This window comes from Filicampus tigris, chromosome 14 (assembly GCF_054856515.1).
Source record: "Filicampus tigris isolate MCC_2025a chromosome 14, RoL_Ftig_1.0, whole genome shotgun sequence".
Classification (NCBI taxonomy): Eukaryota; Metazoa; Chordata; class Actinopteri; order Syngnathiformes; family Syngnathidae; genus Filicampus; species Filicampus tigris.
Genome location: NC_141230.1, coordinates 14,162,501 through 14,187,554, shown reverse-complemented (window position 1 = coordinate 14,187,554; position 25,054 = coordinate 14,162,501). Strand labels below are relative to the sequence as shown.

The 25,054-nt window shown below is 38.5% G+C and overlaps 1 protein-coding gene across 2 annotated transcripts in view; it reads right to left on the bottom strand.

Annotated features, from left to right (window-relative positions):
* LOC147136472 (partitioning defective 3 homolog B-like) overlaps positions 1–25,054 on the bottom strand; it is a 125,086-nt gene that overhangs the window by 79,683 nt on the left and 20,349 nt on the right. For both annotated transcript variants that reach the window (XM_086052186.1, XM_086052187.1), the window contains exons 5-12: positions 22,045–22,139; positions 18,383–18,435; positions 12,511–12,594; positions 11,587–11,712; positions 9,916–10,168; positions 9,539–9,647; positions 5,645–5,784; positions 5,422–5,550 (exon numbers count right to left, since the gene is read on the bottom strand). In XM_086052186.1, coding sequence (XP_085908312.1) covers positions 5,422–5,550; positions 5,645–5,784; positions 9,539–9,647; positions 9,916–10,168; positions 11,587–11,712; positions 12,511–12,594; positions 18,383–18,435; positions 22,045–22,139 — 989 coding nt within the window. The remainder of the gene's footprint in view (positions 1–5,421; positions 5,551–5,644; positions 5,785–9,538; positions 9,648–9,915; positions 10,169–11,586; positions 11,713–12,510; positions 12,595–18,382; positions 18,436–22,044; positions 22,140–25,054) is intronic.

Sequence of the window (25,054 nt, the reverse complement as noted above, 5' to 3'; positions counted from 1 at the left end):
ACTAATACTACTACGCCATTTTAATTTGTATTTCAATAGCCTTAATTCTGATCATTTCTTTTTTAAGTATTCAGCAAGAATAACAAAGAATTTTGGAGAGATTTAGTGGTACTTTGTACAGAAATTAAACCAACAGATCTCAGCAGCAGGTTAGGAGACCATACCACCAACCCCCCATGGGCTGTGAGATTGTTCATAGAATCTGACAAAAAAAAATAAATATGCAAAACATGTTATGTTGTTTATCTAGCTGATTAATTCCACCTGCTTGTTACACAATGCATAAGCACAACCTCTAGTGAATTCGTCAGTGGGTTTTAAGAGAAAAGAGCAGACAGAGGCAGCACTACTAATCAGCGTGTGTGTTTGTGTCTGAAATTAATATTATAAATAGAGCATAATATTTTCAATAAATGATACAACAACTTTGTATTGCAATGAGCCCATATAGATATCTTAATACATTATGGTGAGATGTACAGTAAGTCTCATGGCCAACTGTTATTTAATAATTGTTGCATATGATAGGTCAAATCACTGGAGAATAAAAAAAAAAAAGATTAAACATTAGTACTGTATGCCTGTGTGGTTTTCTGCTGGCTGTTATGGGTACTCTATCAAATGCATCTCATTATAGAAAAAGATGTTTGCAAACGAACCTCCCCATGCTGGTCGTTTAACATTTAAATGGCTTACTGCAATGATGGATCAACCGGATTATGTACCATTAACAGCTCTCGGTGTGTCTATTGGTGCACTTGTGATTTATTAAACTAAGCATGACCAACTCGACATAAATTACAGTTACCGTAGTCAACTGAAACACGCACACACAAATTATTTCCTGAATGAAAGGCAGAAATAGAGAGAAAAATGTGGAAAAACACAGGCAATACAATGTGGACTTTGCATAGAACCAGTTTGAGTTTGTTAGGTTTAGCTTAGGCAGAGTTCTTTACCGCCGCAGGTCTTATTGCAAGGATGGCATTCTGAAGACATCATGAATTCTGTAAAAACATTACCCACTGTTATATGTGCATTTGGATGATAATACAGTTGCTTCCGCAATCAGCAACACTGTCTTTCAAACTGTTTATGCTTTTGAGTTCTGGGTTTAACTTTACCATTTGTGCCTACTTAACTTAAGCGAATGCTGTCAAATCCGACCCAAGTCAGTGATAAGATGCTGGAGGAAGCTGGATTGCTTCACTTCAACTCAGACAACAAAGACTAAGACTTCAGTGGATTCAGCGGTCAGAACAAAGTAGAATAAAATATAAACATGGAAACTGCTGTTGTGGCACCAGCAGTATTTTTGCACCTGTGTTACTTTGTGCCGTTTCCACTTGTTTACTTACCACAGTGAACGTGGCAACACTATGTTGCACACAAGCGACTGAGCACCGCACATTTACACGTAAAAATTACGACCCTGTATCAGGCTCTACAGAAAATAAACGGTACTATATTTTTTGCAACCATAAAAACATGGTGCAATTGTCAAGGAATAAGCAGATTACCACAACGAGAGGAAACAGGTGACAAAGAGTGTATATATGTTGAGAGGCCGTTGGTGCCTGAGACGCATGCTTTGCTTTCTAGCCAGAAATACATATAAAATCATGAATATAGTTAAGTATTAGTGTAAAATATACTGTGTATGTATAATGTATATTTTGGATCAGTATGGCTTGGCGCCGTGTGCTTCGAACATATTTTTATTTTATTTTGTGAAAGCTAATGTGTATTTTATATAGGCGGTTAGGCCATTCACCCGCAATTCAAATCTTGACTCGTAGCAAAATGGTTGACAGTTGGCCCCTCCGAAAACTAGTTGCCAGACCCCACTCATACAACAGTTCAGCCAGGTTTGGCCGCGTCCCTTGGTGTGCAGCAGGCCTTGAATCCAATGTCCTCACGCATGCTGACACTTGTTACCAATGTTTTAAGTAGCGATTCATTATAAATGACTCCCAGGCCTGTATGCCAAAATGTGGCAGTTGAAAATGACCTAGCCAAAACAATAAAGGTGTTTTGCTTTTTGAGGAGATTGTCGTGAGTCCTATAAGCACTTCTGTACATACATTATGTGAATGTTTCATTTTATATTGCTGTTATCAGTTATTTTTATGTTGGACTGACAATAGTGGTTAACGTCTTGTTACACTTGTGTGACACTTCAATTTGAAATGCTAATAAAAGGAAATACGAGGAGACAAGAAACTACAAAGACAAGAGACATTTTCTAATCTGACATCCCCTGAGAGTATGGGAACTCCCACAGACACACTAAGCTGCCTTGGAGTTTGTGTGTTGGTGTGTACGTGTGCACGCACAGGTCTTCGACTGCATAACAGATGGGGAAATGTATAAGGATGGTTGTATGAGGTCACAACGGTGATGTTACCAGTGGAAATTGACACACAAACACAGTAGTGGTGTCAGGTAGGATAGAGCAGAATGAAGCTGCCTCCCAATATGTTGTCTTAATACTTACAGGATATGATTTAGGGTCCATCTGGTGTAATCAATATCTTTGAGGCTTATCAGCTCTCTTTGAGTGATGTATTTTTTTCTTTCAAGGTGGTAGCCATCTTAAATGCTGAATTCTTCCTTCTTGAAATGTTTTTTGTATAAATAACTGTGGTGCAGAACTGGTAGCTAGATAGACTGCATGTAGGTTTATACGCACTGTACGCTTAGGCAGAGGTGAGTGGGTGCCAGTGTGTGTTTTGCTGTGGAAATATAGTAATGTGTTTGTACTACACTGAGCACAGATGTTAACATACAACACCAGATGGTGGTCTCAAGTGAAACATCGGCAGCGGGGGGGGGGTGAGATCGACAAGATGGATCCATTTTTTCATCGTGGTTCTTCTGGCTCAATATCCCCTACACAACCAACCTGCCATGAACTAGCAATCACAACGAACACATTCGCTGTCACGAGTTTTCAAAGTAGTTTCTCATATTCCAGCAGCTTTAAAGTATTTTGGCTGATCGTTATTTCAAAACCTACAGAATATTGTGTTCTGTGATCATATTGGCACCAGATCTAGTATAACATAGAGTATTCTCTTTTGTTTTACGAGAAAAGAACAGCTGTTTATAGATTTTTCCGTTCTTGAGTAATCAGCAGTAGAACATGGGTCTGTTTCACCCAAAAACATCGCTGCTTCACCAAAAAGTGGAGAAAATTCGCTTTTTTTAAAAAATAAAAACATCATGCAGAACAGTGACTTTGATTCTAATAATCCTTGATTTTTTTTTACACTTTAACCTACGAAACAAAAAAGCAAGACCGATTTGAAAGTAAAATAATGTATTTACAGATACACCACTAAGAAAAGCGCTGTTTGCGTAGATGACAGTGCGTAGCTGAGGTTGAACATCGATGGGTTTTTTTGCATGACATTCCTCATTCACTTCACATAAACGCCATCATCCTTTCTCATGATCGCAACACACTCCTACCTGTCACTAAAAAAATAAAAGAGATCGTGAGGTGTCCACACTCATGCGACGTCCAATGTGTTGGCATTTCTTTCCCTCGTAATCCACGTGAGAACATGGATTTGTTCGTCATTATAATGGTTTACAAATCTGAAATTTAGACTAGCTAAGCAAGAAGACCCTCTTCCATATCTAAGCTGTTGTAAAACACACTTGTATATGAAATATATAGATGGTGGCAGTCAACAGTTCAGGCAAATTCGGATTTTAAATGTATTGCCATGATGCTAATATATATGTATATATATATTTTTTTCTCATCATGTACTTTTTGTTTTTCTACGGCTGGTTTGGAAAACAAATTACTTGAAATCAACATGACAAATAGACGTACGTGGAAGCAAGTACATGGCCATTAAGTGATTGAGAGGGGTTGGGTTACATCAAGTGCCATTAGCAGCGATTACCTTTGTTGCATCTATCAGTTTAATTACCTATACCGTATTTTCCGAACTATACGTCGCTTCGGAGTACAAGTCGCACCAGCCATAAAATGCATAATAAAGTAGAAAAAAACATACCGGTCAAACTATGAAAAATTTGTATACATTTTAAATTCGTAAAGCAACTCTCAACTGTGAGAATGCTCCTCCAGCCTTTAAACTTGATAGCATTGACCAAAAACATACAGACGTGGCCTATTCCTGTGTAGTCTCATTGCTTAGCCAGAGCCACAACCAATCTAGTATATAAAGAATAATAATGGTTAAATTCTCAATTCTGTGCCATGTTTGTCTGCATCATAGATCGTACACAGTCACTAAATAATCCTGTCCAAAACACACCCACACCCACGCATTGCTACTTTATTGACATATTCAAGCTGAGCTAAGCTATTCTTTGAGAAATTGCAGTTCACCCGTATAATTAATCAGTTCTCACGATTAACTGTAATGGAGAGTCAATCCATCCATTTTTCACATACATTCTTCAATTCCAAGCCCTCGAGCCGGAGCCAAATCAATCTGCCTTTTTCTCCAATTCAAATAATGACCACATTCCATTTTTCTGAGATAACATGTGCATTCTCATTTGTAGAAACTAAACTTAAGATTACTTTTGGGCACCAGGTGCCAAATACCATCTCAGAAGAAACAAGAGTTGCTGAAATAATTGAATAGCCAATGCCCTAAGAGCAAAGGGGTGTAATGGGACATGAAATCTGCATGTGCAAAAAATGGCATCTCCTTACTGTCGCATACAATGTTAATGGAATATTAATGAATTACTTCCTTACAAGTCAAAATTAGCTCTGTAGTAGATTCATTAACTGAATGGAGTTGCCCTAACAGGACTACAAAATGTGAACTTGATCAAAATGCTAATCTAACCTTGTGTTAGTGTGCCTAAGAATACTATGCTATGATTCATAATGGTTTTCATTTGTATGTATTGTCTGTTACCTCAAAACTGTTTTAATTAAGCCTTGGTTGAAATCCCAATGAAAAGCACTTTATTTGATGTAAGATCTCACAGTTGAAAACATTTTCCAAGAAAAAAAAAATGAAGGAGAAGAGAGATTGAGAATCAGAAACAGAATTAATGTGTATTTTATTCATTGGTAAATCACCAGTGATGAAGTAACACAAGTACCTTCAATATGAGGCTTTACAGTGTGCTCACTATGCACCGCACAATCACATGGCACCTCTTATGCCATTAATTAATGCCAATAAAAATAAAAAATATATACCTATAGGTGCTGAGTTGGTCATCCAGCAAAGCCTGTTGATGGGCTCAACAATCAAGGTACAAGTGATTCACGAATGAAAACAATGACTGTTTAATCAGAGTAAGAAAACCACTATCATACGAAATGGAAAAGGATAGTTGAACCGAAAGATGATATTACTGTGATTGGTTGAGGAAGTCATTTGGTCTCCAAATAAAGCATTAACTGGTCCTTACCATCTCGCGAGGCAGAAACATGGCTTCTTGTCGTAGAACCACAAGACACACACTCTCTCCGTGCCGCGTGCTTCGCAGCATGCACACCAGTTCCTCCTGACCGACACCTGTAATGTCCACACCATTTACCTAGAGAGAAAGAAGCCAGTAAATATATTGTACCATAAAAATCAGGAATGTTAAACTTGGAGTAACAAAAGTTTTGCTCAATGATTATTCATACCTCTAATATGCGGTCTCCTGATTGCAAGCGCCCATCTTTGACAGCTGCCCCACGTGGCAGAATGTTTTTGACGAGAATTGGTCCAGGACCATGGACTGAAGAATCTCTGGTCACCACTGTAAATCCAAGACCCTCTGAACCTAGAACAGTGAGTGACATGAACACATTGATTAAATCCTTTCATTCAAATAGCTACTTTCTGGACCCAACTCACACTGAAAATAATAAATGAATAAATCATTTGGAGTCAATATTAGTCATGTCCCAAAAATACAAGAAAAAAAAATGTTGCGACTTTCGGGTTGTCCCATCAGGGGTTGCCACATCACACTTTTTTTTTCTTTTTTTTTTTTTTTTACGGCTGGGTATTAGGGCACTGGCCGGGAATCGAATCTGTGCAGTCTGCATGAAAGGCAGCATGTACCATTACGCCACCAGAGTATGAAACCAAAAATAGATATAAACAGAGAGTACGCACAGATGTGCATCCCTGTGTGTGGAACAGGTAGTAGATAATCCATTTTGTAACACTATGTGTCCACTTTTTGTCACATAACTAACAACTGAAATTGAAGGGGAAAAACTGAATTATTCCAATTGTTGCCATCATTAAATTTGTGTTAACTGCACAAGCAATGTTTTAGATCAGTGATTCCTAACCAGAGTGCTGTGGCACAATTGTGTGCCGTGACAGATCATCAGGGTTGTCGCGGGAAATTATCCAATTTTACTTAATTTGTCAGCAACTATTTGTTAATTACACATATATCTTCTTGTTCATCGATCCAGCAACGTATAGTGAAAGGCAGAACCAATAAGTGTTCCTCCATTACACCGCAGAAGATACAATAAAGCTGTGTAGCCATTAATGCAACAAAATAAGTCATGCTTCCTGCAAGTATATCAGCTTTGTGTTCTATTAAAACAGACCCAGAATTTAAAATGAGTTAGTCAATTTGAATGAGTCTACTTGAGACAAGATTGTAATTAGTTCAGATTTATATCTATTTTTTTTTTTTACATTTTTTGGGGTGTTTTGTCGTGAGATTATTCTTATCCTTCTTTAAAGTTGCATGCCGCAGGATTTTGGGTTTCTAATGGGTACTGCCACCTGCGGCCAAAAAATGAAATTGCACACTCCTTTCTTCGTCTGCACAATGCACGTTGTCATAGTTTTCCTTTTTTGCCTTTCTCGGAGAAACTGGGTGACTGGGGCGTTCTAGATGGCAGTCTCATCCGAGCAGATGCAGAATCCATTCTGCCGAAATAATAGCTTCTGGTCGCGAGTCTATGAGATAATGACGAGAACGCGCATGTCACATCCGCAGAAAGAGCGCGGGAAATTCAAACCCGATTCCAGTCTGAAAATTATTTTCAAGAGGCTTGCAAGAGTACCCATTGTGAACAGCTGAAGTGTAAATCTTCTATTTATAAGAAGTGTGAGTCGTAAATGGTCAAATGAAAAGGCTATCGTAAAGATATTTTAGGGCAAAATCTTGCGGAGCGCATCTTTAAAACTCAACATTATTAACAAATGGCAAAGGTTTAAAAAAATAAAATAAAGTCACATTAAAGGTCAATTGTCAACCTAGTGTCAATTAGTGTAAATAACCACAGCAAAACAGAGAATCAATACAGCATCCTACCTTTAATGAGGAAGTCAACCCCAAAAATATTCTTTACAAGAATATGTTATATGTAGCCGCACTAGTCGAAACACGGCATTCTGCTTGATATTGCATTTGTGGAATATGAGTTGGGTAGTAAAATCCACCTGTTTTTGTCCATCTCAGGAGACGGCCATTTTGTCATTTAATGTCAACAGAAAATGACATCTCGGTTGCTCAGGGATCAGGTAACAACCAATCATGGCTCAGCTTGAGAAAACAGTTGGTAGAAAACAGAAAACTGGCCTTTTGTGATACTTCGCTATATTATATACAGTATATGTATTTTATAGATATATTGATATAGATATATTAGCTATATGGCCACAAAACAGTAAAGAAAACAATTTGGTAATATACTCTCGTGTAGTTGCCGCTGGGCAATAATGCAAACATAAGCTATACAATGGACTGACCTCACCTCATTTCAAACCTAACACTCACATGGACGCCGGGGGGAGAAAATTACTTCAGCATTAGTTGGAAGCAAACTATTGCCACACTATACTTTGTGCTGCACATGAGATAGAAGTCAGTGTGTGCATTGCTTTAAAACAGTGGCTCATATCTGCAAAGAGTTCAGGTGTGGGCCAGAATGGGGAGGGTGGGGGTTAAAGTAACAGTAAAGCGGAAATGAGGTGCAAGTCTAACGCAGTAGAAGAGTGAATGTTCTGGAAAGAGAAGTGAGGAAGATTAAAATACTAATCAGTGAAAAACAGGCTCACATATGTGCACACGTACGCACGCACAAACACACGCACACACACACAATGTGTAGGAGAGCACTCAAACATGAATGCCATTGCCCAATACACAGACTGCTTGTGTGTTTTATAGACCTCATTTAGTCTGGTCTCTTTAGCAGTGCCAAGTCAGCAGATTGGTCTGCTATGAATTCATATCAGCAGAAATGAACAGATCAATAAAGACTTAATAGACCTTGAAGAGAACAAGTCAAGAAGATGGAGAGAGGAAGGAGAGCTAGGAAGGGAAAATGGCGCGAGAGAAAAAAAAAACAGCCGCATTGTATACATTCTAAGACCTGAGATACTTGAGATATGGTCAATAGTAAGATAAAAGTAATACATTCAGTAACTACTTAAGATAATAGTGGCAGGAAAATACTCAAAAATGTAAAAGTTATGACTGGATAAGACCAACGTTTTGGGGTAAAATATGCCTCTAATGTCCCATAAAACCTTTGTTTGAATTGTCACACAAGGTGCCAGCATACCTCAACTCACCAAGCAGCAACTCTGGGATTGTGTTTTGGTTTTTCTTTGACTTTTTGCGTTTTTTGTTTTTTTTTGCCGAGGGGCAGACTTGATGCACAGAGCTCCCTTTTTGGGACAGTAACAAATTAAAAAGTCATAATTTTACAAGAAAAGGTTTGATGAGAACAATACAAGGCTAACACAAATAATACAATGTTCTCAGTTGCTGGTCAAATATGTGGTCAAGGGGCACAAGAAGGCACGCTCAATTCCCGCCATATTTACCCTTTTTTCATTGGATTGTTTTATACTGATGGCCTGAGTGTGTTTTTCATGGAATATTCACTTTAATTGGTGGAACCCCATTGTGAACCGAGGACTCCATGTACAGTGACATTTTTAATGAGGGCTCCCAGGCTATACTTGCCTTTTATTTGGAAATTAACGTTATTTTGCCTGGCATGCATCAGAACTTTTATTACTTGGGGTGTAACGGTTTATGAAGGTTTATTTGGTACGCCTCTGTACCATAAGTTCCCACACAAAACATATTAGGTGAGGGACTTTCCTAAAAAGATAATATCAGTGTCAAAATACAATTGAAATTCTGTTCTTAAAAGACACTTTGAACATGTAAGTATGCATAGCTATATTTAAAAATGAGGAGTGTCAAAATAGTGCATTAATTGCGATCAATTAAATAAAGTTGCATTTTCAAGCGTTATGTTTTTTAATCACGGTAATCTAATTTTTAATCTCTAACTTTACCGTTTCTGTATGATAATAAGATCAGTTTTGATGTGTGGGGCTTGTGCTTGAGTTATTGGGGGTGTAAAACAATGGTCAGTGTCACATACCGAAGTGGACACTGATTGGCTTTGTGTTTGGCATAACCTTTAGGTTTTTTTACTTCTGAAACCTATATCATTATTGAGAGGTGGAGACAGATGAAAAAAAAATATTGGACATGAATGCAAATCCATGTTACAAAAATGGAGTGTGGTATTACTTACCTTTCTTAAGGTCAATTCTTAATCTTCTTCCGCCTTTCTTCCCGGCCATCAGACTGGACAGAGCGGGACTTTTTTCAGAAAGCGAGCTCTCACTTCCCCCTTTAGATCTCTAGGTAGGCAGAAAAGAAAACAATATCAAATAGTTGACAGTGGTAAAAGTTTAAATCAAATTCAAATTCTTTGCATTTGTATTGATTCAAAACTACATTAGTACACCTGATAAAATCAAATCATTTAGAACCCTATCCACCAACACCGGGTGTTTACTGCATTCAATCAAATTTTAATTGCACAACTGTTAGTTGTTTTCAGAGCGTATTATTATGAAGCTTTTGTTTGTTATTTCTGTCAAGATATCAAAGGCGCTTAAGACTCACAGCGTCTTCCAGAGAGCCAGCGTCTTCTTCCACTCTCACGATGGTGCTCTCAGGGGGCTTGAACACAGGTTTGGCTTTGACAGGCGGAGGTGGCTCTTTGGTTTTGGGAATTCGGGGACAGCTGTCAGGACCAGCATTGTTGCTAAAAAGCTGACCTATCAGACTCTTCTCAAAGCGTTCTCTGTTGGATGAGGAAAGTACTTCCAAAGAGACCACGGGGGAGTGCATTGCCTGCCGGAAGATTTCTTGGGCTCTGTGAAAGGGGAATAGTGACAAATACAGAATATAAAAATACACAATTTATCATTACAGATGAAAAAGTTGATTAAATATACATGACAGCCATTATTAGTAAGGAACAATGTAAAAAATATAGGCAACAACTGATGCCAAATTATGGATATTTTTTTTAAGAGGGTTGACATGAAACCGGTGAGTGAGAGTCTTTAATGACATTTAAGTGTAGTTGATTATAAACTTCAAACCTTATTGTGAAGCAGAAGTTACATCTTTTGTTGCTTTGACTTGTTTTTGAAAACTTTGCAACTTAAAGTAAATATTAAGTCAAACAGGTGCCTCTCAATACATTTTAATCTGATAGGAAATGTAATTTATTTTCAGTAGTTCAATTTTAAAAACAAAAGGGAAAGCACTAATAAGCAGAATCAGGAAAATACTTTTTAGAAGGCAATTCCTTACTACCTACCTACTTATTTAAAAAATAATTGAGTGCTTCTTATGTAATTATTCTAAACTACTGTAAACTACAATCAAGTTTATAAAAAATATAGATTCTTTGTGCAGTGAATCTACATAACTTGAGTTACCTTTAATGAATTAATCTATTGAACTAAATAATGTTTTCAACTCTATAATTTAGTAAAACAGACTTGTATAACCTGTATTCAGCCCCCGCCCAAATTACAAGGACATAATTTTAGGGCCATGTTATCCGGCCCTAAAAACATTGTGTGTATATGTTAAATTCAATATGAAAGTCAGAAGATGTGTATATGTAAGACCTCTTTAATGCAACCCAACCCAGGATAATCATCTTATATGTTGCATTAAGGGGATGACCGTTTTTTTTTTTTTCCCCATTAATGGAATGTAAAGCATCTAGTTTATGTATTGCCTGCACTGGCAAATTTCTATGTGTTCTGTGACGTTATATAATTAGGTTACATCCCCAAATGCCACCAAGTTAGCCTACTTGACGGGTACTTCACTGATGTAATAAACACTGACAAACAATCAAGTCTCAAATGAGTCCTGAACAAATCTTCTCTGAAAGTAATACAATGGAATGAGCAGCAACACAATGTGATCTCCATGGATTACCCCTCAGACATCTGCCAAGTGTCTTTCGTATTGTTCTGCGATGTCGCTAGTTGTTAAATTAGCCCTCTGACAAGAGGAAGGCGACATCAGCGGAAACAGGGAGACCAGACCAAACATCAACGTGTATCTACTTGTTCAACATTTTGGATACGACAACATCCTTATAAATTAGGTTACATTTAAAAAAGGAAGAAAACAAATGTGTATACAATTATTTAGTTAGTCCTTTTGGTTGCTAAATTACTACAGTTATGGCCAATCAATTGGCGATGGAATTTGTTGGGTTTTTTTCATCTAGGCCTGAATAACAAAAGGCAGAAGTAAACTCACTGGCTAAAAGTCTTGTCCAAGAGGTCGGTGTCGTTTATCTTGACAATGCATTCATCCTCCTGGAACAAGCCTTCCTTGCTGGAGCGACTTTCTTCCTCCACTCCGCGGATATACAAACCAAGAGACCTGTGAGCAAAGTAACCAGTAGAGCGCATTACAGACCACTAAGAGACATTTATGTGTGTGTGTGTGTGTGTGTGTATATATATATATATATATATATTTTTTTTTTTTTTTTTTTTTTTTTTTTTATATACCGTAGTTACTATATGTCTGCATACCGTACAAAAACAGTGGTACCTTGACTTAGGAGTAACCCGATTTACGAGTGCTCAGCTGATTTGTATTCTTGAGTCTCGAGCAAAAATTCGAGCTACGAGCGCCTGTCAGCAACAGTGAACTTCCCAACAAGCAGCAGTTTGACAGGTAGTGAACACATGTAGACGAACAAAAATATGTCACAATACTCACTGGCATATATTCTTTAACCTCTACGATCAATCATTTCTACTGCTGCTAGCAGATGTGACTGTCCTCTTCGTGTGTATACGTATGCGTGCATTATACTGCACCATCGTGGCCAAGGCGTGCACACCAGAAAGAATCACACAATGAATACATGAAAATATGATGGACAAACTATTGAATTCTACACATTCTATTTAATTATGTCACAACCGTATGTTTTCACAGAAGTACTATACTGTTCAGTGCTAGTACATTAAAAAAACATGTTAAAAATATTTGTTGATGTTGGGGTATCTATGATGGGGATGGAATGGATTGATGCTATTTACAATCATTACAGACAAACTCAAGTAAAGGCACCACTGTGTCACAGTTGAATCGGGTCACATCAACATGACAAGTACAACTAAAAGCATTTTTGTATTTAGTTAGTTAGTTTGTGTGTACATAACTCACCGTCCACTGAGAGATGAGCAGTATGGAACCACATGGATTCCCAAAGGACTGTCCCCTCCCAAGATCTCCACTGTTCGGGTTAGGCTACACAAATGGTGAATATTTATATCAATAATCATCTTGTCAATTTCCTTTAAAGAAATTGAACACAAATCTATGCATTATAACGGGAAAATGTGGGAAGAAAAAAAAAAGAAAATTATACAAACATGAAAGAATGAATACTGTCTTGAAAATGAGTCCTTAGTACACGTAGTTATTATTATTACTATGCTAGACTGATACATTACTTTCACAAATGTAGTCATTGTTCTAAAGGATGTTTTGTGAAGTTAATCCATGAGCACAAACCTTGTCTTTAGAGATGGGATTCTTTTATTGAAAGTCATCCAAACAGCACACTTGTTGCGTGTGGAAGTTAGCCAATAATTTGCGTTCTTATCTTTTCCTTGTTCGTCATCTATGAATGTGTTTTTAAATTGGATTGTTCACAGATGAATCTGGTTTATACTGCGTCTGTGTTTAAATTTGAGCGCTTGTTGAAGTCTTTGTTTGATTAGTTTATCTATCAGAGCGCAGCCAATAATCCCTGCCTGCCCTTCTCCCTAGTCCCTCTGTGTGTGTGTGTGTTTTTTTTAAAGAAGTTTGCAGAAGTTTTGCGCTCTGTAGCTACAACCTCAATTACGTCTCTAATGCCATCTGCTCCTTTTGTCTTGCTCTCTCTTAAAACCTTCCACCCGTCCCAAAGCATCCAATGAACTGAGCAGTAGGTATGGTGATAGAATTCAGAGAGACGACCGTTGATTTTGGAGGGTGGCAAAGAGCAAGCGATGAAAGCTAAACATGCTCATTATCTCTTGCCTCTCTTCCATCAACAGTAGAAAGAAATAAAGCTGGTGTGGCCTGATCGTCATTGAAGAAAGTGAAGGTGAAAGAAGAAGGTGGAGAAGTAAATGGACATGGTGAGGGAGGGAAAATAAGTCAAAAGTCATCTTTGGGTCATCTGTTATGGAAACGTGAGACCAGGGATGGACCTCCTAGTAAAAGTCCTACATAACAAATAGTGATGATTTTTAAACCATTAATACATGATTACAAAGCAAAACTAAATGTCTTCTTCGTTCTTAGAAGATTACTCGTAGATGGAGGCAAGGCAGAAGCCCAAAGGTATCATATACAGACTGAACAGAGGGGGTCCACCGACTGAGGGACCCCACGTCACGGCCATTCATCTTCCAAACCGCTTATCCTATATAGGGTCGCGGGGAGTTGCTGGAGCCTATCCCAGCCGTCAATGGGCGAAGGCAGACTACACCCCGAACTGGTCGCCAGCCAGTCGCAGGGCACACATAGACACTGTCACTGAGCGGGAATCGATCCCACGCTGCCCGCACACAACTCAGGCGTGTGTACCACTACACTATCAGCGGACATCACGGCCATTCAATCTGATTCAAAACTTTCAATGGTCAAAGTAATTCCTTTCCTAAAGCCCAAGCTAGACCAAAAAGACGCTGGCCAACAGTGACAGACGCTTACCCCCTGTGGCGTCCGGCCGGCTGTCGTCACGTCACGCTGGAGGAATACACCGCAACGACAAACAGCGACGCTGACCATAAAAGTATCTTCTGCGCATGCATAAGATGTAATACCCTTCCATACCATTGGCGGCGGTAGTCACCATTTCTCATGGTTATCCAACCGGAAAGCTGTTGGCCGGGGGCGGATTATAAAAACGTAAGCAATGCAGCTATATTCTTCGCTCACGATGAACTGCCACGCGAAGTAAACCATCACGTTCTTGACACGGAATTGTGAAATACTTACATTGTAAACCCTCCCTGTACTTGTAAGAAAATTAAGGCAGCGGAGGCGTGCTCACTGTTTTTCCGCATTTGTCACTTCCCGTTGGTGCTGCGAGCGCTGATTTGCTAGCTAACAGCCAACCAGAGTGACCAAATGTCACGACTGGCGACGCCGATTCAACATGACGCTTACAGACGGGTTACGACACTACGACGGTGGCCACTACACCAAACAGACGGCGCATTCAGACGCCACGACCTCCGACGTCGGTTTGGTCTATCAGGGCCTTAAGACCTAAACCATTTTAGGGCTGTTTAATTCCACCCAAATTTCCAACCTTTACAACAGTATGTTATGATCAATCGTATCAAATGCGGCACTTAGATTCAATAAGACTAGCACTGACACCTTCCCTGTGTCAGAGTTCAATCTTATGTAAGTACTTTAACAAGAGGTTTTTCTGCTGAATTACTCTCAAGCGGCAGCCATTTTGTCACCTGCTATCGACTGAAATTGAAATCACAGTTGCTCAGGGCTCACCTGACAACCAATCATGGCTCACCTGTTTTCTGAAGCTGAGCCATGATTGGCTGACCTGAGCCCAGAGAAACTGGGATGTAATTTTCAGTTGACAGCAAGTGACAAAATGGGTGGACGAAAACAGGTGGCTTTTACTACTTAACTCATATTCGGCAAACACACAATCAATAAGAATGCCGTGTATAGATGAGTGGAGCTTCATGGAACATATTATTGTCTGGTGTTGACTTCTCCTTTAAATATAGTATGTGACCAGGTACTTTGAGTTCACCAACAGTGACAGGTTGGTTCTCTTGCCAACCATACTGTCACTAAAAATAAATGAATAGGGTGAGTGCCGAAATTATACAGAATGACATAAAGAAAGAAGTAAAGAAACAAGCAGAGGAAGAGAAAAGGAAGCAAATAAGCACTGTAAGCTAGATAAAGTGAAATGAAGGTACAGAATTAATTAGACTAATGAAACTTATTAATATGAGCGAGGTGGAAAGAAAGCCCCCCCCCCCCTCATGTCTTCCTGTAGCTCTTCTGTAATTTCTTTCACACTCACCAAAACAGAGAATCGAGTACTTGGGATTCATTTAAATTTCCTTTTAGAGTTTTGGGATGTTTGACAAAAAAACTCAAGTGGTGTGAACAGATGGAGAAATTGGGTGAGAAAAGAGAGAGGGATCAATACAAATGACGAACAATAGGCCATATAGGCCACACACACACACACACACACACACACACACTCACAGATGAAAAGAACAGGTGTTGTCCACCTGCCACTTCACTGAGGCTTGATATGAAAGACTGATCCATACAGAGGAGAAATTACCCCAAAAGGATGCACATTACAAAACCGAGCATTTTCATCCTGTCATCTATTTTCTAATGGATTGAATGGATCATTCTTCTTTTGCACTCCCACATTTTTACAAGCTGATCTTCAAAGTGAATCACACAAAATAGGAGTGGAGTGAATGCAAAGCAGGAAAAATGTTAATGTTATGCAAAATGTTAATGAATGCAAATACAAAAATAAAGACAAAAAAATTGAATAATTTATATTTTAAATGAATATTCTCCACTTTTCTACTTCATGTGATGTGTGTAGCACTGGATTCCCAGATGTTCACAGTTTTTGGAGCCATTTCGGTGCATCTTTTGTCAAGGTAATGGGCATGTTTGACAGCCTAATTGTTATGGTTATTTGCGATGACAACTTTGAGACACTGGCACTGTGGCACTGTCAAAGGATTAAACAGAGCTGGGCACTTTACCTTTTTTTACATCCGAGACAGACGGACCATTCCGTCCCTGGGACGGAATGCCCAACTCTGGGATTAAATAAAATAAATCAATCAAGGGTTAATTCACGTAGACCCTTAAGTGGGATACATACATAGAGTTACCATTAAACGGAACACATTTTAGCATTTCTCCTCTCTTTCTCTGATGTCTCTAAAAAATATCATCCTGAGCATTACAGTAAGTCTCTGGTGTGGGGAGTGTTAAGAATGATTTATGCTCACTGATCTGCTTGGAAAACTGTCAGGGCGACAGCGTAAATTTTACACCTGTTCAATACTTCCGCTCGCAAATCATTGTGTGTGAGATCAACACAGAGTTCAGAGGAGTCATGGACTCTGATTATGACGTGAAACAGAATGACAGCCAATTAGGTCAAGCTGTGGCGAGACATGACTGGAGGAGCAACTGCTTGTGTTGAGTTGTTTATGTAACGCATCTCGCAGGAGAAGCCTTTGCTAGTGCAATGTAGTTAAGAGGAATATGTGTGGGTACCGACCGATACCAGTATCATTACTGATACTGTAAATCTGTATTTATACTTGGACTTCAAAAAATGCTCCGATACTGCAACAAGGATACCATTCCGGCAGCCTGACATATAACCTCTGATCAGGTGGACCAGGAACCATGTCGAGATACTTAAAGTTCAACATGGATGACAAGACTTCGCCGACTAATTATCCTCCGATAAATGGATGATGACTTGGCTAACTAAGTTAGCTAGTTAGCTTTCTCCACTTTGTCTTTTTCAACTACTCTTACCTCTTTGTGTTTTACGCCTGGATGCCCTGTTCTGCCTTTTCCACATCAGTCATCTGTTTTAAGAGAGGAGACTTGCGATTGTCTTGTGGAACTTGTGGAAATCCTTTTTTGTTCCAGCATGAGGGTGCCACAATGCACAAAGCAAGGGCCATAAAGGCACCGTTTGGTTTTGACAAACTTGACTAGCCTGACCCCTATCAAACAGTTCTAGGTTAAACTTTAATGGATCTTGTGAGCTGGGCCCTTTCGTCCAACATCACTCTGACCTCACAAATATTCTTCTTTCAAAAGATTGATAGACGTGATAACATATAAAATCTGAAAAATCACTTCAGATCGACTTTTTATAAAGCACTCCAGACCTTCACCTCCTGTTTTTCCAGAAATAGCTCCCAGGCAGAAATATGTGCCACGATCAAAGCCATTCCAAAAAACAATTTGCAGTAAATCTCATGCTCCAGGTGAGAATGACGTTTTATTTTATTCAAATGTAATATCATTCTCTTCTTGGTTCTGTGATTGAAATGATGATAAACTATTACTGTACTTACAGTAGCTGATGCACAGATATGCAAGCAAACACATACACAACACAAACACATGAACATTGATTTAAAGAACACTTTAATGTTCTAATATTTATTGCCATAGCCCTGGTCCATAGTTTCTGATTTTTTGCAATTTCAAGGCTCGTTTCACCGACAAGCGCAGAAACCACTAAATCAGTCATACATTACTACATGCTGAGATTTGGCTTGTTTGAGTGGGAATGTGAGTAATTGTGAAAATAGGCAGACTAATTCCTGAATAAATCAAATTGTTATGACTGCAGAGAAGTTTACACATATTTGATGTACCCAAAAAACTAACAGCATCGGTAGGATGGAAGTATGGATGGACGAATGGACAGAATATTTTTACCCATAAAGAACTTGCAAAGCAACGCTACACATTTGAATAATGAGAGTTGCCCAATTTAGTGAAGAAAATACTGAATGCCTCCCATGGGTAATTTTCTGTCCGCGTGTGTGCGTGTGCCTGCGCGTGTCTGCATGTGACCTTGTTTTGCTCTTTTGTAGTGGGCTAATGATGGGGAGGCTTTATACTAACTGTTGCTTGAAAGGCCTTGATCTACATTAGATGATGAATGGAGATGGCTAAGTAGGACACAAAAACATAAACATGCAACACTGACAAACAGGCACACTTTTCATAACTACAAATAAATACATAACCAGGCCATGTCCACGCGAACACGGCTCCTTTGACCTTTTTTCTCCATTCAAATTTGGTTTGGGATTTTAGGGAGATTATTTGATGCTGATCTTTTACTGTGAATCATAATATTGTGGAAGTAGTCATAATTTGAGGCTTCTCAGTACTGTATCAATAATACTGAACTAGTGATTTTATTTGAAGGTGGGCGTCGCAGTCATAAAAAAACTGGCAAGGTGCACATACTGACCTGTCATTGAAAACATATTTGACTTGGGGTCTCGCAACAGCTGGACTTACTCCCTGTTGAGAGAACACACAAACACGTTGTTTTAGTGACAAAGTGTCAACCGAGCAGAAACAGCTGACAGAAAAATCATATCGCGGAAAAAAGGAGGAGAAAAGACAGATCGTATGAGCAACATGTATTAACAAATAGTTTTGAATATGCTTAATTTGCCTATCCAACCGTCCATCGATTTTCTATACCACGTATCCCCTTTCAAGTCGCAGGTAAGCTGGAGTCTTTCACAGCTGATTTTCTCCACTGAATGAATGGAAATGACATTAATCTGTTCCAACATTGCGCATCGTGAAGTGTATATGCGTTGGCCACCAGGGGTCAATATAAGACAATATAGACCTAGATATCTATAGATACAAACGGAGACATAGGCAGAAGCGTTTTATAACTGACTCGTTAAGCTGCAGCAATTGCCGTTTTTCACAGAGGATGAAGAATACATGCTTGTGAATATATGTTTTGTTATATTGACTGTCTACAAGTGTTGCTGCACAATTTGTGTGAAAACACCCATTGCTTAAAGCGTTACAACACCCTGACATTTGTGTTTTTTTGTTAGCCCATCCTTGGCATTTTACATTGTGTTCGCATTAAACTCGCAGACTTTCCTACGGCAAGGTTTGTGCTTGTTTTCAAAACACAATGACTAATCTTTGTTTTATGTTTAGTTAGCGTGTTAAGCGTCAAGTGGGAGTGTCAATAAACAGCTTGAAGCCTTTTTTGAAGAAGTGTTCCCTGCCAAACTGCTGCTTGTTGTTGTGAAGTGAGTTGCGTTAAAGTCAGTTAAAGCAAAAATAAATAAAACACATACTGTAAAAGCAGTAAGTACCGACTTGCTGATTTGTTCCTCATCATAGGTAGCAACTCACATATTTAAAAAATGTTTAAGCTGAATAAAAAAAAATAAAAAACTTAAGATAGCGGAGTGAGGCTAAAGATGAGAAATGAAAAGAGGTGCGAACTCCATAGTAGCACCGACAGTGATTGACAGATTACACGTACCCTACATATGCTCAGGCTTTGGTGACTTGAAAAACAATTAGCCTGGCCAAGATGCAGATGCTGTCATATTAGCTTAATTACTGTCGGAGTGGCAGGTAACATTCATTATCCTAACACCTTCATCATATTAGCAACTGCTGAAATACAGTATTAATTGGAAAGTCTATCAGTGCATAATTGTATGTCTCATTTAATCGAGAAATAGCTCTCTGAAGTAATTACCGAGGGCCAATAACTTTGTATCTAACCAAACAGTAGTTTGTAAAATGTCAATGAATAGAAGTGCCACATGATTCATATTAACCCCATAAAGCATGAGATATATGCATACAGATTTGCATGTGGTATACAAGTGTGTATAGAGAGAGACAGAGAGACAGAAAGAGAAAAACAGAGAGAGAGTACTGTACTGTAAGAACGTTATTTCTGAAATAATGCAGTGTATTTTTTTTTGCTTTGTTTTTAGCTCATTCGGCACCGGACCCTCTGTGAAATGACTTAAATATGTCATTGGGATAGAATGAGTTAAGGACTGTACATCTCATTGCCACACTGACTGACTCAATTCAGGAGAAAGAACACACACGCACACAGAAAATGTAAACGGAATCACACAGGCATACACTTTAAGAAAAAGCAGCGCACAGCCATCTAGCCCCAGTAGTATTCCAGACAAGAGCAAATAGTCCCAGTCTGATTAACACATTGGAACCAACCTGCCACTGTGCCACACACTAAGCAAGAGTTTTAAAAACAAGAGGGAACACAGAGAGGGATTCACTGCAAGAACATTTCTTTCTTCCTCTCACTGCTCTTACCAAAAGGCCAAATGACATTTTGAACAATTACACAGGGCCATTACCTCCATTTGAACCTGGCAGAGCAAATGGACAATCGACCTTATGTGTATGAGTGAGACACACAAAGGGAAACTGCAAAAAGGAGATGTCACAGTGTTGCAAGGAAAATAGTATATGGGGATAAGAAGACCAGGATCAAATCTATTCTTGGTCATTCTTAGTTTATCTAGTATTTTTCAGTCATTTATCAGTGTTTTTTTTAGTTTTCAGTTAAAAAAAACCCGTAGCAAGAGCAAAGATACGACGTGTAAACAATGTGCCTTGCAAATCAAGAGAACAGAGAGAGACACATGTTTTTATCTCTCCTCGGGGAGACTTTGGCAGCAGAGCAAGAATTGATGTAGGCCGTCCACCAACATCCCTGAGCTGAAGCTGTTCTATAAGAAGGGATAAGCTAAAATCCATTCAAGTCTACGTGCAAGCCGAGCACCCTCCCCTCGTTTAGCTCTTTCACAGTCATCAAGGTTATTGTGCTTCACAGCACACTCAATGACCCTCTATGATGGCAAAATCTATTTCCCTTCACGAACCACACACACAAAATTCTGTACAAAGAATTACGCTGATTATTTTTTGCTTGTGGCCTAAATAATTACATGCAGTCATTATATGATGACGTGCATGCATGATAGTTAATAGGGTTTGGTTATGTGTTCATAAACTTGGGTTTGAAACAAAAAAAAGCAATGGATGGATTTACACTGCATGGTTCAAGTAACGCAATTCTCATTTTATATTCTCAAGTGGCACAATTCGAAATATACATCAAAGGCATCGTAAATAGAAAATATGACTGGAATTGGATATCTTCCAGTCTGAATCAGGCCTCTCCAGGTTGTGGATGAAAATCCGAAACGAATCATATCTGCCAATGTGAGTGCGGCATTAATGCCCAAATTGGATTCAACAGATCAATTTGAGCTTTAAATCGTCCGAATACACAGATTGGTGCCCTTATACACATATACGTACCCGCTAACAACACAAATAAACATGTTGAAAAAATATCCATTGTTAATCTTAACAACAGTAAACATTTCTAACTTTTGTTCCATCAATCTATTGCTTTGAATATACTACAGACTGTCTTATTCAACTGTAAATCCAGAGGTTAAGATAAAAGCCCTTTAACCTGCTTTCCTGTTAAACTTTGTCAGAAACAGGTTACAACAGCTACTCAAAGCCAAGAAAAGTAACCACAAACTACATACAGTAACAAACTACATCCCTCAAAATAATTGGACCACATAAACATTTTTCTCTACAGGGATTAGATGTAAAAAAAAAAAAATATATATATATATATATATATATATATATATATATATATATATATATATATATATATATATATATATATATATATATATATATATATATATATATATATTTATTTATATGTATTTGTCCAATGCGAAATCTCAAGAGGGTCACCCCTCAAGAGCCCAATCAGGCATGAAGAGCCTTTCAAAAGACATCTTATGGGATTTGTGATGTCCATGTTAGGGGAATAACTGTGACACTAACAAAACAAGTACTCACAAATGAAATGATCACAGATATATCATAATTATGCTAAATTTGATCCTAAAGCTAAATGTTAAGACAATGTGTGTATCAAAAATATGTGTGCGGCCCAAGGGCAACCCTTAGTCCAAAAAGTGATTCACTCGATATATTGTATATAAAGTTACAAATGAAGCATCAGGGTTTTGGGAGAAACGTCTTACAGTGTCAGTGTCTTACCATCGCAGTGGCATCTTCATGGTGGGAGGATTCAAGCTCTGCTGACTGAGCACCGAGAGCTGAATCACTGCTGCTTCTCACCAGCAGGGGGGTGTCTGTCAAAATACAAGGGCACATGTTGCATGAGTAGTCCACTGTTCATTCATGAAGATTTGGATGCTTCAAACTAAATCATTAGATTACTAAGTTTTTACTCCTATTCGCACGTTGGCAACACCGCAAGTCTAGCCGTATATTAACGATTGCATACTAATCGATTAATTGGTCAATTCATCAATATAAATTGTTTCAAACGCATCGAATTCTTAAATCAAATCACACAATTTACAAATGATGAAATGCACTACTTGGCTGAATAAAACCAACACGAGTGATTCAGTCTAGTTTGCAGCTCTGAGCTACATGTCCACGGACCTCTGCTGTGGCACAAATCTTGTGTGCTGCATTAACGTAATCAAAATGACACTGGCATACAGTAGAAAGGACTTCAGCACATTTAGATAGGGAGATAACCATGGCTACGGTAGGTATCTGCAGGCTAGCCAAGCTAGCAGCTTTTCAAAACATAGTATTTTCTACCTGCTAAAATTCATACACAAATCATATTGAAGAATTTACATTTGATCAATAAATTGATCAAGAGAGTTTTGTCAACTTCCCATCCCTAGTGTACAGGATTTGGGGCGAACATGTTTTAATCCAATATATACATCATAGGGGATGCTTTTCAGACCCAACTGGAAACCTGCTATGTAGAGAGAGCATAAAAATATGAAACTGTGGCTCTTCTTTCCCACATGTAAGGGCATTACACTCTAAATATAACCCAATTTGGGTAAAAAACAGACTGATCCACTAATTGGGTCAATTCCACCCATTTTTTTAATAAAACAGCAACATTTGGGGGGGGTTGTACAAATCAACCCACTTTTTGGTGATTTTCTGCAAACACAACCCAGAAAATAGGGTCAAATTGACCCTAATAATGGATTAGTCTATTTTTTACCCAAATTGAGTTATTTTCAACCCAACTGTTTTCGGAGTGTAAAGTAAGTATAATGTAAAAATCAGTAGTGAAAAAAAACGATCGCTATAAACTGCAGATTTTCACAAAAGAAGTTGGCAAAACGATGAACTGCGATATAGCAGAGGAACACTGTATGTGTGTTTTATAAATGTGAGGAGGTACAGCAACCTCCTACCAACCGGCTGTTCACTCATCCACTCTACAAGCAAATACAATTTGTTTAATACAGTGCCTCTATCATACTGGTGCTCATTGGTCCAAATGGTTGATAAGTATGTCATTTGCAAATCTGTGCATGGATATACAGTACTGTAGGTAACATATGATTGCGTCTCCATTGCACATTTCGTCAGCCCAGTGCATAAAATAATCATTAAATAGAAGATGATTAATGAAACACTCCTGTTGACTACTACTGCTAGAGCTTCGCAAAATAACGGCAACATGGTAAAAGGCTATTTTAAGGACGCGTACGCTGACCTACTCCCACATTTAGCCTCTTGAATCATAATCAATGCATATACTGTATATACATTAAGACCTTGGTTGTGCCTATTCATGGTTCCGTCGGGAATTGGATGAGGGAGCGTTACATGAGTGAACCGCCGTGAACAAATGACAAATGATATTTGTAGGGTCATCTATTGATTGTGGCAAAATGGACCCCTGGTGCTTTTAAGACTGTCTGGGGGTAAGGATTAGATCAATGCCATAATCAATGCATCCGCCCCATTGAATGGCAATGAAAGACAGAAAGAGGAAGAGGACAAAAGAGGTATAAATAGTTGGCTGCAGCATGAGAGAGAACAGGAATAAAAGCAAGACTTAATTTGACGAGACATCTAGAGCGATAACAGCACAAATGAGTAGCTAACAAGGGACAAAAAGTCATGTATTTATCCTCAGGGAATTTTCAAGATCCATTTTTTTTTCTAGGTTGGTCATAAAACGGTTTCAGAAATCCATAGAAACAAAGACGTGCATACAAAGACCTGCAGGGACAAAAAAAAAAAAAAAAGGACAAGAGTGTTTAGAAGAGAAAAGTTTTTCTATCATATGAGTAGTAAGACAGCGGCCTAACTGACATTCTCACACTGACAGTAATAGTCTCCAGAGCGCTGTTACCTCTAATCTTCCATGACAACCACACATTACCTCTAATCTCTCCTGCCAGGCAACCATACTGAAACAGACTAAACTTCCTGTCTTAACAGTGTCTGGATCGAACAGCTAGGGCATCTCCGCAACCTAGGAAAGTTTAACATCCTCAAATGCCACAGGTTTTGGGGAAGTTGGAGGGAGATTAAATGCCAGGGAAAATGCAACATGTTAAACGTACACCATTGTTCTGTCATGTCATCCAGAGTATGACTTTGATACCTGCTCAAACATCTCACTTCCAACACTAAAATTAGACCGACACATCAGGAAGGTAAGTACATCCAGCACCAGCAGGGAGAAATGTACTTTCCCATGATTCATTAATAAATTTTTTTAAGCATCCTTTGTCTTAACTAATCGCTATTTAACGAAAAAGAATAAAAGAACAGCACACGGGCTTTACTATGACACACGATATTCAAGAGTTGTATAAAACTAATTAGGGATGTCACGTGTTACAGGCTACATTCAAGCGAAATGTGTGGCAAATAAAAAAAAAAATGCAGTTGATATGTTAAAATGATAAGTTGTTTAAAAACGGTCTCATTTTAGTGAGACTTATATGTATCTTAATGGCATAATTGAACAAGTCTTTTTTTTTTTACTTACTATCACACCAATCACAATATCAATGTGCTTGCTGTTTTTTTTCTTTTTGTCTGTATACAGTAGATTCTCAGTCATCAAGGTAATAGTAATCCACAAAGGTTGAATCAAGGCAACTAGACTTCTTGTTTTTTGAATTTGTTGTTTTTTCTTGTTCTCAAAAACTGTCCACTTGTGCTATTAGGCTAGGATTATGTCATTTTCAAGAAAGGGGAG